Source organism: Sycon ciliatum, chromosome 8, assembly GCF_964019385.1.
Source record: "Sycon ciliatum chromosome 8, ocSycCili1.1, whole genome shotgun sequence".
NCBI lineage: Eukaryota > Metazoa > Porifera > Calcarea > Leucosolenida > Sycettidae > Sycon > Sycon ciliatum.
The window spans coordinates 9,960,886-9,974,136 of NC_088650.1; the positions used below are offsets into that span (position 1 = coordinate 9,960,886).

Consider the following 13,251-nt stretch of genomic DNA (forward strand, 5'->3'; position numbering starts at 1 on the left):
TGCACAGTGTCTTTACTACTTGTAGCTGCTGATGAAGTAAGTAAGTTTTGTAACCAGTGCTTGTAACATTGTTGAGTGTTGGGAACGGGAGGCCGCTCACGACCATGGAGCGCGCTGCAAGCGTTGGAATGGTCGCGTCGTGCTTCGGATCCGCTGCCCTAGCGGTTGCGTCTCTGGCTACTCCGTCGTGGATCGTATCTAATTTTGCAGGTAAGAAAGGGCACGACACTGACAAGGTATATCACTATCTCCAAGCCTGAATACTGCAACCAGTAGCGTCACGTGTGTTCATTTTGTCTTGTATGCACCCATGGGTTTGGTTATGGAAAGCCCCTCGAAAAACTCCCCACAGCCTTTGCCTTGGTCAATCCCTAGATCTAAATTTAATTCAATGAATCAATCAGAATTTCCCTGAGGTTGCCCTGAGGATATTCCAGTCTAGAAATATCCTCTTGTATCTGTTTACTTTGGTACCAGCCAATGGACCAACCAAATGAGTAGCTAAGCTCTGTGTCTGGCAATACCAGTGTTCTCCTAAGCATCCATGGAGTGCCACTACTGGTTCATCCTCGGTTCCAATACGACAATATCTTCTTGCCGAGGAGCGAATCAATTCTGATACTGACTGAAACGATGCAGTCGGGAAGCTAAAATAGCTCTTCAAAACATTGCCCTTGCATGAAAACTGCTGTAATGAAATCAGTCAAATAGGTCTGAAGAACATGATCAATATTTGCAAGTATTGGGATGAGGTGCAAATTAAAATTTAATAATTTGAGTCCTGCATTATACTCGTAGGCTGTTGATGGAACATTGCAATACGGCGAATACGCGTCGCGTTTTTGTATTCCACGTACTGGCAGACGTCGTTTTCATGCAAGTGCATCCACACAGGCATGTACACGTTGCTCGTACAGCTGTGCGTACAGCTTTTTTGCCGAACACAAACTGCCGGGAGTGACAGAGCGCATCTCGAAACAGGGGTCTGGATACGGTTTCATATGAAGCGTTCTAATTTCCTGCCACATTCCATGTTGCCATGGTTTTCCATGTTGCCATGGCTATCCGGGCGAAAACATCACGCATCCCAGGTTTTTGGGCGTATTGTGAATGGCCCATAACTTAGTTCCTGCCATGTGCGTACAGGGGTGTGCATTTTCAAACCTGTGTGAGCGTGTCCCTGTATGAGAGTGTCCATGGCAGTGTACACAGCATGATAGGTGCGGGAAGGCACTTGGAGCAAGTTGTACTAGCTCAAGAGAGTGCTCCATACACCTGGGTACAGAGCATAGAAGGTAAAGGAAACCTTGCTGTTTCTCGGAGGTTTTTGCAGGAAACGATCATCAGACAGCGCATGCATGTGTGCAGGAATCCATGTGCTCTTCTTGTGTGTGTGTGTGTGTGTTTGTATGCGTTCTTGTGCACTGCCGTCCGTGTGTGAATGTGCCACTGAATGTATCTGTTCAGGCTCAAAGAAGCTTGGACTGGTGTTTGCGTGCCGTCAGCCGACTGGCTTTCCAGAGTGGTGCGGTGCAATGACAAACACGCCGCGTGAGTGGATGGTAACTACTTGCTTGATAACGGCTGGAGCGCTGGTTCTACTCGGTGCCGACGTGTGTTTGCTCCTCGCCGAGTGGAAGAAGAACAGGAGGTTTCTGACGTGGACAAAGCTGTTGGCAGCCGGAGGAGGTGAGTACGGTTTCCAGCCTTAGAGGGTGTGTATGCCTGAGTTGTACTTTCAAACCGTACACTAAGGCAAAACAACAGAGACTTTCCGTATTAGACCCAAGTTTCGTGTTCAGAAGCATTCATCAGACAGTTGGTACTATTTGCAGCAAGAACCCTGGAAACTCTTGTCTAAGTTCTTTTTTACTACCATACTTTCCCAGTTCAGAGCCTCACCCCATTGGTGTAACCCCTATCCTCACACCCCGTCACTTATTCTCAAATAATAATTGCCCGTTGGGGCTTTATCAGGGAGTACTGGAAATCACCGTTGACCTGCCCCATTTTCAGTTTCAGCCCATCATTATTTTCTGCCTGTGAAGCGACATCAGCGCACATGCATACGCCGAAATTGGCCCTACGGTCTCGAACTGATGCATCATGCACTGCTGTATGTAGCACAGGAAAAAATCATTTCATGGTTCGGGTAGACACAGTTTCGGTATCCGTGCCACCCCCAAGGATCACTCTAGGATCATTCAAGGCGCAGTTGCAGCTCCATAAGTGAACGTTTAATGTATGGTAAACACCCGGCTCTTCGTTCTGGGCACATTGTACGTCACTGTGCAGTGCTGCTCAGTGCAATCCAATCATGTGAGTGGAGTCTGTGCCATATATTATTATATACAGGTGTCACTCACTGACTTGTCAGTTTGAGCACTCTGGCAAGGTACGTTCGGGCCTGATTGGAAATTTTTTATTTCCATTGCTATCAGGTTCGGCCTCATTTCTCTGTGCTGCGCTGATGAGTTCAAAAAGAACGAAACAGCATGCTGTCCGCAGATTGAGTATTATATAATTATATAGAAGCCTTGCTTGATACAGTGAAACCTGTCTAGGCGACCACTCGGATACGGCCACCACCTGTTCTACAAGACCACTGAAACCAGAATCAAGGGATGCTCTTTCCAGTCAAACGACCCTGGATAAGGAGACCACCTGGTAACAAAGACCACATTTCAAAGGTCCCTTGAGCGGTCGTCTTCGGCAGGTTTCACTGTAGTTTAAGCCGGGGGTTGTCCCCATACGGTTCAAATGGTCGCAAGACCGGGACTCTGCCGACCGGGTTATGGTTGTAGTCAGGAGCACTATGCGTCCTCGCCTTGTAACATGCTGTCAAAATCGAAAACAAGTCTGTGCCCCGCACCAACCGATTCACATCCCAGTGTCTAGGGCGGCTGCATAGCGCCCGGCGTGCACTGGACTCGTGCAATCGGATTTCATCGAGCAGCACTCACTGTACACGACATACCGCCCTTTAAGTTTTATGTCAGGTGAGTTTCACCGGAGGATGCCTTTAATCGGTGCATCTAGAAATCTAGTCGATTAGTGATGAATTCTGAATTCTATCAGAAATTGAGTTAGGGATGGCGTTCCCTCCGGCGCTGTATCAAAGTAAACGGAAAAGGGGTGCTTTGGAAAGCATGCAATTTACAATGTGGTGTATTTACTGCTTAAAGGGGAAGTTAAGGCAACAATTAAAATTTCACCAGTTGTAGTCTTCGGGGTGCTGAGTCGAATGGTCTTGGTCCGAGAAAGCTGAGACGCTCCCTTCCTACTTGAATCCCAATCGAACTCGCGCACTTCCACCGAAACTGGGTGACTGCGCCCTACTAGATGGGGATTTGTATGCAAAATGTCACTAAAAGCGCCATTTCGTTCTTATAAAAGCACGGATGACCGCGATTGGCCCATATGTTGTAGTCTTTTGGACGCTGAGTCGACTGGTTTTGGTCCGAAAAGGCTGCGATGCAGCGCTCCTCCTTTATTCCCAATCGAACATGGTTGAACAAGCGGTCACGTGCTCGTGGGTGCCCAAATCACCTGGTCACCACGCCAGCAGGCGACAAATTTCACACCAAGGTTCAACACGAGTGACAGGAGTGCACCCAAAAAAGGTCAAACAGGCTAGTAAGTTGTACCCTGCAGGCACGGTGACCAGGTGACTGGTGTACGCAGGAGCACGTGACCGCTTGTTCAAGCATGTTCGATTGGGAATAAAGGAGGAACGCTGCATCGCAGCTTTTTCGGACCAAAACCAGTCGACTCAGCGTCCAAAGGACTACAACATATGGGCCAATCGCGGTCATCCGTGCTTTTATAAGAACGAAATGGCGCTTTTAGTGACATTTTGCATACAAATCCCCATCTAGTAGGGCGTAGTCACCCAGTTTCGGTGGAAGTGCGCGAGTTCGATTGGGATTCAAGTAGGAAGGGAGCGTCTCAGCTTTCTCGGACCAAGACCATTCGACTCAGCACCCCGAAGACTACAACTGGTGAAATTTTAATTTTTGCCTTAACTTCCCCTTTAAGTTGTTGCGGCTGAAACAGTGCACTGTACTTCTTCTTCTTCTTTTTTTTCTCTCCACTACAGTGATGTTCCTGTGTTTGGGGACATTGGTGTTTCCAGTCGGTTTTGCGCTGGATGAGATAGGCGGCGCACCATACAAGCTCCCTCACTTCATGAAGCTCGGTCCTTCCTTCTCCATGTTCATCATATCCGTCTTTCTGTCCATCATCTCAAACTTTCTGGCTAACAAGACCTGTGAGCGACCTCACTTCAGATAGCACGGATTGGCGAAGGGACGTCACCATTCTTTTAGCTGTTCACTGCCGTCCCTCATGCGCCTAAAGGCATAATCCTCTCCTCCCCAGACTAGTCAATGTTTCTTGATTCGATTGAGTCGGTGCATGTGACTGCATGCAGGGAAGCAGCGCAGCACATCATCGTCACACTGATTGTACGTTCTCAGTACTGAGCATGTACCGGTGGTACTAACGTTTCTTGAGCAAGCATGTATGTTCATGTGTCAAGTTAGTTCGCTCTGAAGAGTGAAGTAATGGTCAAGGGTTGTCACGGCGATCCGAATATAGCATATGCTGAACATCATAATCGTGATACTTGAGTATGTACGAAACGTTTTTTTTTTTACTGTGAAAACCCAGTACGGTGTTTTTTTTTAATACTCCCTGGCCTGTATCTGTACATCGTTTTGTGCCTGATGCATGTGAATGAGCATTGATCACTGTCTACAGTCATAACGAGCACTTCTCCAGCCACAATTCTATTGGATCCCACATTCCTATAATATTACTGTCATCATTGAAGCACTAAAATGCTAGACTATTCCCGTTTCAACCGCACAAACAGTTGAATACCGGTTATTTAAATAGATTTTTTTATTCTTGTGCTAATATCAGTCACATCACCACTTCGTCTTTCGTATCACCACTTCCGTTGAGATATTGATACCTCAGACCCATCCGCAGACATCTGTTGTGCTCCAACAGAGCTCATTATAGTGTTGGTGCAATGTAGCTAGTGTACGCTGCTATCACACACAATTTGCATTGCCAGATCTCCAATTGTACGCATACAAATTTCACGGTTCGCGTGAGACTCGCTTAGGTCGAGTTTTCCGCATCCATAGGATCTACTCAATGCCTACCTCTTTAGGAGCTGCATCTGCACCTTCATTCACGTGCATTATAACGAAGCCAACAACCGTGAACTATGCGAGGAACATGCACTATAATGCAGGAAATGCACAACGCATGCACTGGCATTGTTCAATAGGTCACAGACAGAGGCGTTGTACGAGTATCTGGTGAGGCATGCACCCTTCAGTGCAGACAGATCAGCCGCTGCTCACGGTTTCATCAGCAGACTTTGACAGAAACGCCGAGCGCCAGTGATTGTATCCTGTGCATGCTGGTTAGTAGTGGTCTTCATTCAAACGTTTCAAGGACTATGCTAGGTCAACGCGGAACTTGTGTCAGAATTGGAGCGCACAATCGTGTAATCAGCAGGGGGGGGGGGGACGATTCAGGTGTAAGGAAACACTTGTGTCTAGTACCTCGGATACATAGGGAATCACAAACGTCGGTAATAGAAAAAGCACACGTGCGCCAGTTTTGGGTGATCGCCGCAAATATGATTATCAGGAGCCAGCATATGATGATCCACGAGATGAGATTAAAATGACCTGAGCCCCTGAACGTGAGCATGTACTAGTACCCGGTGGATTGAAGAAAAGGCAGGACAAATTTGGAATGTTACTTCAAAAGAAGTTTAAACAAACACGGCTGCGAGTATCTTTGATTGTTATCATGTAAACGTGGTTCGAAGCACTTGAACATGTGTTGGATATGTAATGTTTACCAGTAAGGAGTTCAATAGGACCTACACAGGTATCATCAGACTGAACAAATTGTGTGTGTGTGTGTGTGTGTGTGTGTGTGTGTGTTTGTGAATGTGTATGTGGTTAGACCAGTATCATATCACAGCATGTTCATGTACCAGCCTCATATGATATCGCACACAATCCGGCCTCAGTATACTGCTGTTCAGAGATATCTGAGAGAACACAATCAAATAACGGAAACACAAACCAAACAGCAAATGCAACTGCTTAGGAACAGGAAAGTATTACACAGCTCACTTTTTGCCGAGACTCGCTACATGTACATGCAGCTCCGCTCTGCCCCCCCCCCCCCCCCCCCCCCCCCCGCTCAGTGTCGAGTACTTTCTGCAAGTATTGAGTGACTAGTCTGGGCTCTATGAGCGGCCACATCACTTCATGCACTAAAAATGGTCCATGACCGGTAAAAAAACCATAACCAGTGCGAACGTCCACTGTGCCCCAAGACCAAGTCACCGGAATTATATCAGAAGGAAATTTGACATTCTGTCCACAGACTCCACTATGCTAGTATTATAATTCTGCAATCAGTTCTAGACATTGGACCTATTGATGTTACAACCGTATATGAACAAACCCACACAAATACAGTATCTAACATTCTGTTAGCTTACCATCTTGTAGACTATGACATCAGTGTGTATGTCCATCACTGCTTGGCAGATAACAGGTCTTTGAACACGGTGATGTGATGCGGATAATTGATCCGCAAATCCGGGATCATGTGGCTGCTTTTCTGCGAGTGCCGAGCGCCATATTTGAGTACCATCTATCAATGTTGAAGTAAATAGTGGAGTAATTCAAAATTAAAGCTCATCCAGGAGATAAACGTCTCTATATTCAATCCGTCACTGAAGATAATCTTCAGAAGGGTGAGGCTATAGTGCGTTCCAAAAGTATAGACCTCTACTTTTTGAATAATTCAAATTTGGTTTGAGCTTTTTGAGAAATTTCTTACCATGTGGTAGGAATGTTGCTCAGGAAGGTCTCGCAATTTTTTCATATAAGTTTCTAAGCGATTGGATAAAATAAGTCCAATTACGGAAAGTTTATGCACAAAGTGATCACAGATTTAATGTGGTATATATAGATGCGATCCTAACGGGTTTTTTGAAACCAGAGGTCTGGACATTTGAAATGAACTATAACTCGTACTAGGAGACTTGCGCAACAGGAGGTAGTCAACACACCCAAACTCTCATCATGTACAAGCTCGTTTCTCCAACATGAACTGTTAGTCTGTAGAATCAAGACTGGCATTGTCAACAGGCATCATCAAAGTCACAACACTAGCACTGGAACTCACCGGAATAATATAACATCCTTGAGATTTGAGTGCCCATGCCTCAAGAGTGTTATACCCATTAGGTGTGCGTACAGGATGACGTAGTAACTGAGTGTCACTCACACCCCGACATGCCACAACACTGAAACCATGACGTTTAGCTGCTGTCATATCTACTGATACACCGTTGCATACATCAGCTGGATACGCATCAGTCTCCACTGGTTCATAGTCTTGGTTGAATATGCACAATGCCTGAACGTTCACACCATCAACCAGAGAAATGCCAGTGGTGTACTTTGAGCCAATTAAGTATGACAGCATATCATACATTCGACCTGACTGCCGACTGGTCACATCCTTCTGGAGCCGCACTAAACACCTGTCCAATATCTGTAGCCGCTGGTCGTTCGTGACAGGGAGGGTGTTGTGCAAATATAGCAGTTGCACAAGGCGAGGATCGCATTCTGCACAGAAGTCAGGGCGGAGAGAATTGAGAGAAACACACAGTGGTATGGACAAAGACCAACAGATACATTTTATAGAAAAGAATATGGACCAAGGAACTACAAGTTACGCTATAATGTCGACTAACACCACCGGTTACTAAACAATCAGCTCATGCCATAACATTGCACAACACTGACCGACTGTACTGACGTTCTACAACAAACTGGCTAACAGCTCTAGCACATCTTGGATGCGCACTCCAACAGCCCTCCAACTACATTCTAGGATGACATTGTGAAAATGAAAAAAATCAAAGATTAATGACATCTGAAAGACTAAGTGATCCATTTGTCATTTCCACGCCAACAGACTACTTCCTATAAAACAGACACAGTCAGGGGAACAACACTGGATGAATTTTTGTTGGTGTGTGAGTTACGAATTTGGTGCACATACTTCTTGAAGTACACACAAGTCCATACTGTCTGTCCTGTTTACAAACATCATCAGGATGCACATTGCAATTGTACTGCATTCTGGTGATAGCAATTTGTCGAAATGTCAAAACTGATACAGTGAACTGAGATGTGACTTTGCATAGCTGAGGAATAAAGCAGGTGTGCTCAACACTTCCCATAGTATTATGAAGCTGCAGGATGCCCCATCCATATCCCTAAAATGTACTCGACTTCAAAAATACTAACCCAAGTTTGGAATGGCTGCAGACTTTCCATCTGCATGATTCAAAATCATACCCATAATCCTGCCATCATGACTTTATTTTAAAACCCCAAGTGGAATCACCAGTTTACAACAGGGTCCTAGCCAAAGGGGGGGGGGGGGCAGCCCCCCCCCCCCCCCTACTCTGTTTGGGCACCCCCTGTGAAAAAAGTGCAGCCCCCTACTCATTCTCCGATTTTCATGTTTTTCATGCAATTCAACGAAAACACAGTGGAAAGTCACTATTAGATTGTTCATAAAAGCACATTTGTCTGGGGCAAAGTCGGGGATTCGCCCCATACGTGGCATTTAGCGTGGCAAGACAATATTGGAAAGCGAAAAAATGGGATACGGGGTACTATTTTAACCTGGCTAGAACCCTGTTACAACAGACATTATCATATGTCTAGGTGGCCATGAAGTGGAGACCCCAGGTCGGCGGAGCTCCCTAAACCTCACCATCACTGCCACTACTCATGCTGTACATGCTTCCCTAGGTGCAGGCCGTGTTTGGCATTTAAGTGGCCGTTGTAAAAAAAATAATAATAAGGGACCATCGCAAAAGTTCGCAGAAGCCCTCGAAACGAAGACCGTGAGTTTCGGGCCTGACCACCCTCCCTCCCCCCTCAAACGAAACGACAGTCACAATATGGGCTTCATTTTTTCACCTGGATGCTCACACATAATAATTATTATAATACTACACAAGCATTGTTGTATCAGTGTGTAACAATGTACAGCACTTTATAAATGCAACGATGATATCACCTTGCAGTGGGTGATCTAAGAACGAGAACAGCTAGAGGCTATGCAGTTGTATCCTTTGAGCATTACAATGAACGTTGATTGGTGTATATTGCTTTCACATTCCCCATACGCGTCCTGACAAGCGATCTACGCCGGCTGTGATGGCATGCTAATCCTACAGCTCCTATAATTATGTCGTCAATACCTTTTTGAATTGAAGCCCGGTTTGCGATTTTCGCACCGACTCCCTCCCCCCCAAACGTATGCTCTTCGTTTCAGGGGCTTCTGCGAACTTTTGCGATGGTCCCTAACAATAAACTGTATGCGATAGCGAACTTGTATTACCGGAATACTGTGGAGCAAAACCATAAACTGAGATATTTCTGTTCTTGTTTAAATGAACACCTGGTTTCGACATTGAGACACCAAGGACAATAGCTATAGAGGATTGTGGCATGGGTGTCAATTGCAACTCCGTGTGAGCGGAAATTCCACAACCTACAGACACAAGTCTCTATACAATCGTTTTCCTTCCAAAACAGACTTACTCTGTATCAGATGATCAACACTGATCAGCTCCAGCAAGGCACTGCACTCTACACCACACAGTGTACAGTAGAGAAGTAGTCTCAGTACTTCAGTATGACGATGCTTGGGATCGCCTGTACTGTGTATGGACAGGTAGCGATTCATCAAGTGTTGGGCCAGGTGACGATCAGGCATATTCAACATAAGCAATGCATGTGCACAATGATCAACATCTCTACATTCCTCAATGCACATGACATCAAGCTGCTGTTGTAGTAACTTCGTGAATCCTGGAGTTGAACATCGACACTTTGCGGCCCAGTATAGTGCCCATAACAGGTTGTGTTGGTTCTTGTTTTCTTGCCAGACGTATGTAGGTAGACTGGCTAGTTGCTTCAGAGCAGATACTGCCAACTTGGTCACGTCAGTGTTCTCCTCACTGATAAGAGCACACGCCTGCAGGATATCCCCAACCTTGCTTGGATAACGTAGTTCAGTAACATGTCGTTGAATGAGAGAACGTTGTGACAGTAGATAGCTGGGTTGAAAAGTGCGCGACTTCACGATGCTATGAAAGATTGATTCAATGGCATCATAGGCATCACGTACCGTAGTGACTTGACGACCAGGCTGATCTGATCTCCACCTAACTGACTGCCTGGACTGTGCTGATGTCTGATTCACCTTGCTAGTAACACATAACCTTGATCTGCTGGTTGACTGGACTAACCGGCTCTGTACATTCACAGCATAAACACGCTGAACAAACTTACTGACAGTCTTGAGATTGCCATGTAACTTTGAAGCAAACATGTTCTCCTGGTGATGTTGTATATTCAGTAGTACACGGGTGTATAGCGTACAGTGTATGGTGTGGATTACTGAGAATTTGTCAGAAGATTACGTACTGACGGTCTGTAGAGAATACCACACAGTGCGGCAAAATACACACACACACACACACACACAACAAACACACACAACATACACATACACACACACACACATACAACAGATAAGATACGAATATACATGCAACTGTACACAATATCTACAGCCGCAGTGCTAGACATGATGAAATCCGGGATCATGAATAATACATTTCCATACAGCGGTGCACAACCCAATGTTGGAAAGTCTACGGCTGCACAGTGTCCAGTACTAGCTGACTTTCATGAACCAGATTTCAGTGACCAACACTTACTGCCTCAATCAGATCAGTCACGAAGGACATGATTCGTAAAATTGCTTTTGGGTTTTTTCAGTAAAATGCAAAAGATCACTTCAGTCAGTTTATAACTACATGTACACGTGTTGTTTGACTTGAAAACAAACTTCAGTCAACCACATCGAAATTCTCTGGCAATTAACCCTAACTAAGGATGGGTAAACGAGTCACCAACATGTACCCCGGCGTACTCGTTCTCTACTACATGTATTTTTAGGAGTTGTTAAACCTCTCGATTTTTTCGTCGGCCAAAAGGTCGGATAGGGTGGTAAGATTATGCATATCCGATACACAACACAGTATGACATTGCCACATTGGGCGCGTTCCATTACACACAAATCAGTCAATTCTACAATAAGTTTATTGTTGACGCACTGTTCGATTACACATATTCCGTCGTTAGAATTGAATTTATCCAATTCCGTCAATTCTGAAGAGAAGGCGGAATTTCTCTAATTCTGGCGCCAGAATTGCACGCTCGGTGTGTTACCGGTCTGGTCATGCATGACTCAGGTCAAGGAAGAGCCTCCCTGGTCGGTGTGGCGCGAAAGCAGGGCTACAACTGCATGTAATTGCTACTGTCTTATGTCTTCCCGAAAAGCTATTTGCCGCAGATGAGTTTCCGCTGGGAGGTGATTGTTAGAGCAGATCATTTTGGGTGGTCCTTTCGCACACGCGTTCAGCTTTATCGAAGCCCAATATTGTTGCAGACATGGAGCCTTCACGATCACCGGGATGGACCGGTAGTCCGGTACACGAAGCTGGATCCACGTGCACGCGAGGGTGTACGTAATCTCTTTTTACGACCAATTTTGTTTGTGATATGCCATGAATAAAATGCGTTGTGAATTCCGGTCGTTTACTTACATGGCCGGAATTCGCACATTTTGGTCATTCGAGAAGTACAAAACCAGCGAAATAATTTGGGACCCTAAACTAGATGGTTACCCAGTTCCAGAATTGTGTAAACGTGTAATCGAAAGCGCCCATTGAAATCCGGAAAACTCGAACGCACTCAGCGGTCTCAGCCCGGCAGTCAACTATTGTTTCTTCAACATTCATCTTCTTTTTCGTACATACATAATTCTCTTACCCAGGTAAGTTATGATACTGATAGTGATAGCGGTATGATACAGTTGCACAGTGAATAGAGATGTTCAGGGCTGCGCAGATTACCACAGCAACACTGTTGTGAATGTAACAAACTATTAGCCACGTCAGTAGCCAATACTAGCAATAGTGCACCTTCTCAGCGATCGACGCCAGGATAAGGAATATTCTTCAACTGATTATAAACCAGCGAGTGCCACTAAGTCCTTTCTGACCTTGTCATAATGACACGCTAGCGCTAGCTGGTAGATCTACATTATGAAGGCGAGATCGAGGTGCTCTTGTTGTTTCTTGTTTTTTTGTCGTTTTTTTAGCGCAAATGGCCAAAATTTGCAAAAAGGCTTTTGATAACACACGTACACGCGTCATCACTCACGTGTCAAACCTCACATAATTATATGGACACCTAGTACCTGGCCTGGACACGGTATCGGTACCGCGTACCGGGCTGTAGCGCGCGTACAGACAGCCGCGAGTCGGTGCATGCATGATTTTCTCTGACTGCTGAGTTGGCGCTACCCCAAACAGATTTCACAAGCCGCACTCTGGAAATTACGGTAAACATGTATTCATCCGGATAGACACCCCCCCCCCCTCCCGGTAGATCCACTTATTATTCAATACGAGATCAAAGCTTAGAGAGCGTGTGTGGGCAGGCGTGTGTTTACCGCCATATTGCCAGGTGTGTCTTTACCTTTTATTAACCATGATAAGTACTGAGCTGCAATGGTGTCTTCAACTAATTACATGTACTTCATTCTCCCGAGATAAAAGAAAGCAAAATTATTCAGAACGGAGCAGCAGTGATATCCTGGACATGCGTACACTACATGACATATTGTTAGATTGACAGCATGAAACAAGGTGGAGGACACTGTGTTCGGAAACAGTGGCCTTACTACAACCTCCGCGGTTGGCAGAGCCCCGGTCCCTTCGGACCATTTCAACCATAATTATTATGGATGTTGTACCCGGTTCTGACCCTCATTATGCTAGGGGAGTTTTAGACTTCTCCTTACATCGGTCGTGTATTCTTTGATCGCTCGTGGATGTCGTCCTGGTAGTTATGTCAGGCCCGTAGCAGCCCCATTTAGGTTGGTCCGGCAAGATCCGACTTTGATGCTCCCCCCTCCCCCCCCCCCCCATACTCATACATATGCCGGTACATGTACATGTACATGACTTTATCTTGCCCGTAAAAGAGGCCATTACCCGCCAAAAAACAAAAAAAAACATGTACACACATTGTACATGC

General features: G+C 45.6%; 2 protein-coding genes across 3 annotated transcripts; one reads left to right on the top strand and one right to left on the bottom strand.

Annotated features, from left to right (window-relative positions):
* On the top strand, positions 1 to 5,242 carry LOC135823311 (uncharacterized protein C16orf52 homolog B-like). The gene is made up of 3 exons (XM_065336171.1): positions 1 to 210; positions 1,468 to 1,689; positions 4,100 to 5,242. Exons 1-3 carry the CDS (start codon positions 105 to 107, stop codon positions 4,291 to 4,293), a joined length of 522 nt encoding a protein of 173 aa, XP_065192243.1. The 5' UTR covers positions 1 to 104; the 3' UTR covers positions 4,294 to 5,242.
* Positions 5,243 to 5,324: 82 nt separating this feature from the next.
* On the bottom strand, positions 5,325 to 10,567 carry LOC135823309 (uncharacterized). Of its 2 annotated transcripts, none has more exons than XR_010554659.1 (4): positions 10,267 to 10,567; positions 7,234 to 7,679; positions 6,542 to 6,696; positions 5,325 to 6,082 (listed from the first exon to the last, which is right to left on the bottom strand). XR_010554659.1 is itself a non-coding variant. In XM_065336169.1 (4 exons), exons 1-3 carry the CDS (start codon positions 10,468 to 10,470, stop codon positions 6,577 to 6,579), a joined length of 1,359 nt encoding a protein of 452 aa, XP_065192241.1. In that variant the 5' UTR covers positions 10,471 to 10,567; the 3' UTR covers positions 5,327 to 6,082; positions 6,542 to 6,576. The 2 variants fall into 2 exon arrangements, 1 of the variants encoding a protein (XP_065192241.1); XM_065336169.1 differs by having other exon boundaries at positions 5,327 to 6,082; positions 9,678 to 10,567.
* Positions 10,568 to 13,251: the final 2,684 nt, after the last annotated feature.

Excerpts from the sequence above, each read along its gene's own strand:
- LOC135823311 (XM_065336171.1), top strand. The coding sequence starts at position 105 with ATGGAGCGCGCTGCAAGCGTTGGAATGGTCGCGTCGTGCTTCGGATCC. Across the intron at positions 211-1,467 it reads GATCGTATCTAATTTTGCAG|GCTCAAAGAAGCTTGGACTG; the intron begins GTAAGAAAGGGC and ends GTATCTGTTCAG. Across the intron at positions 1,690-4,099 it reads GCTGTTGGCAGCCGGAGGAG|TGATGTTCCTGTGTTTGGGG; the intron begins GTGAGTACGGTT and ends TCTCCACTACAG.
- LOC135823309 (XM_065336169.1), bottom strand. The coding sequence starts at position 10,470 with ATGTTTGCTTCAAAGTTACATGGCAATCTCAAGACTGTCAGTAAGTTT. Across the intron at positions 7,680-9,677 it reads TGTTGATCATCTGATACAGA|AATGCGATCCTCGCCTTGTG; the intron begins GTAAGTCTGTTT and ends ACTTCTGTGCAG. Across the intron at positions 6,697-7,233 it reads AAGGATGTTATATTATTCCG|ATGGTACTCAAATATGGCGC; the intron begins GTGAGTTCCAGT and ends CAACATTGATAG.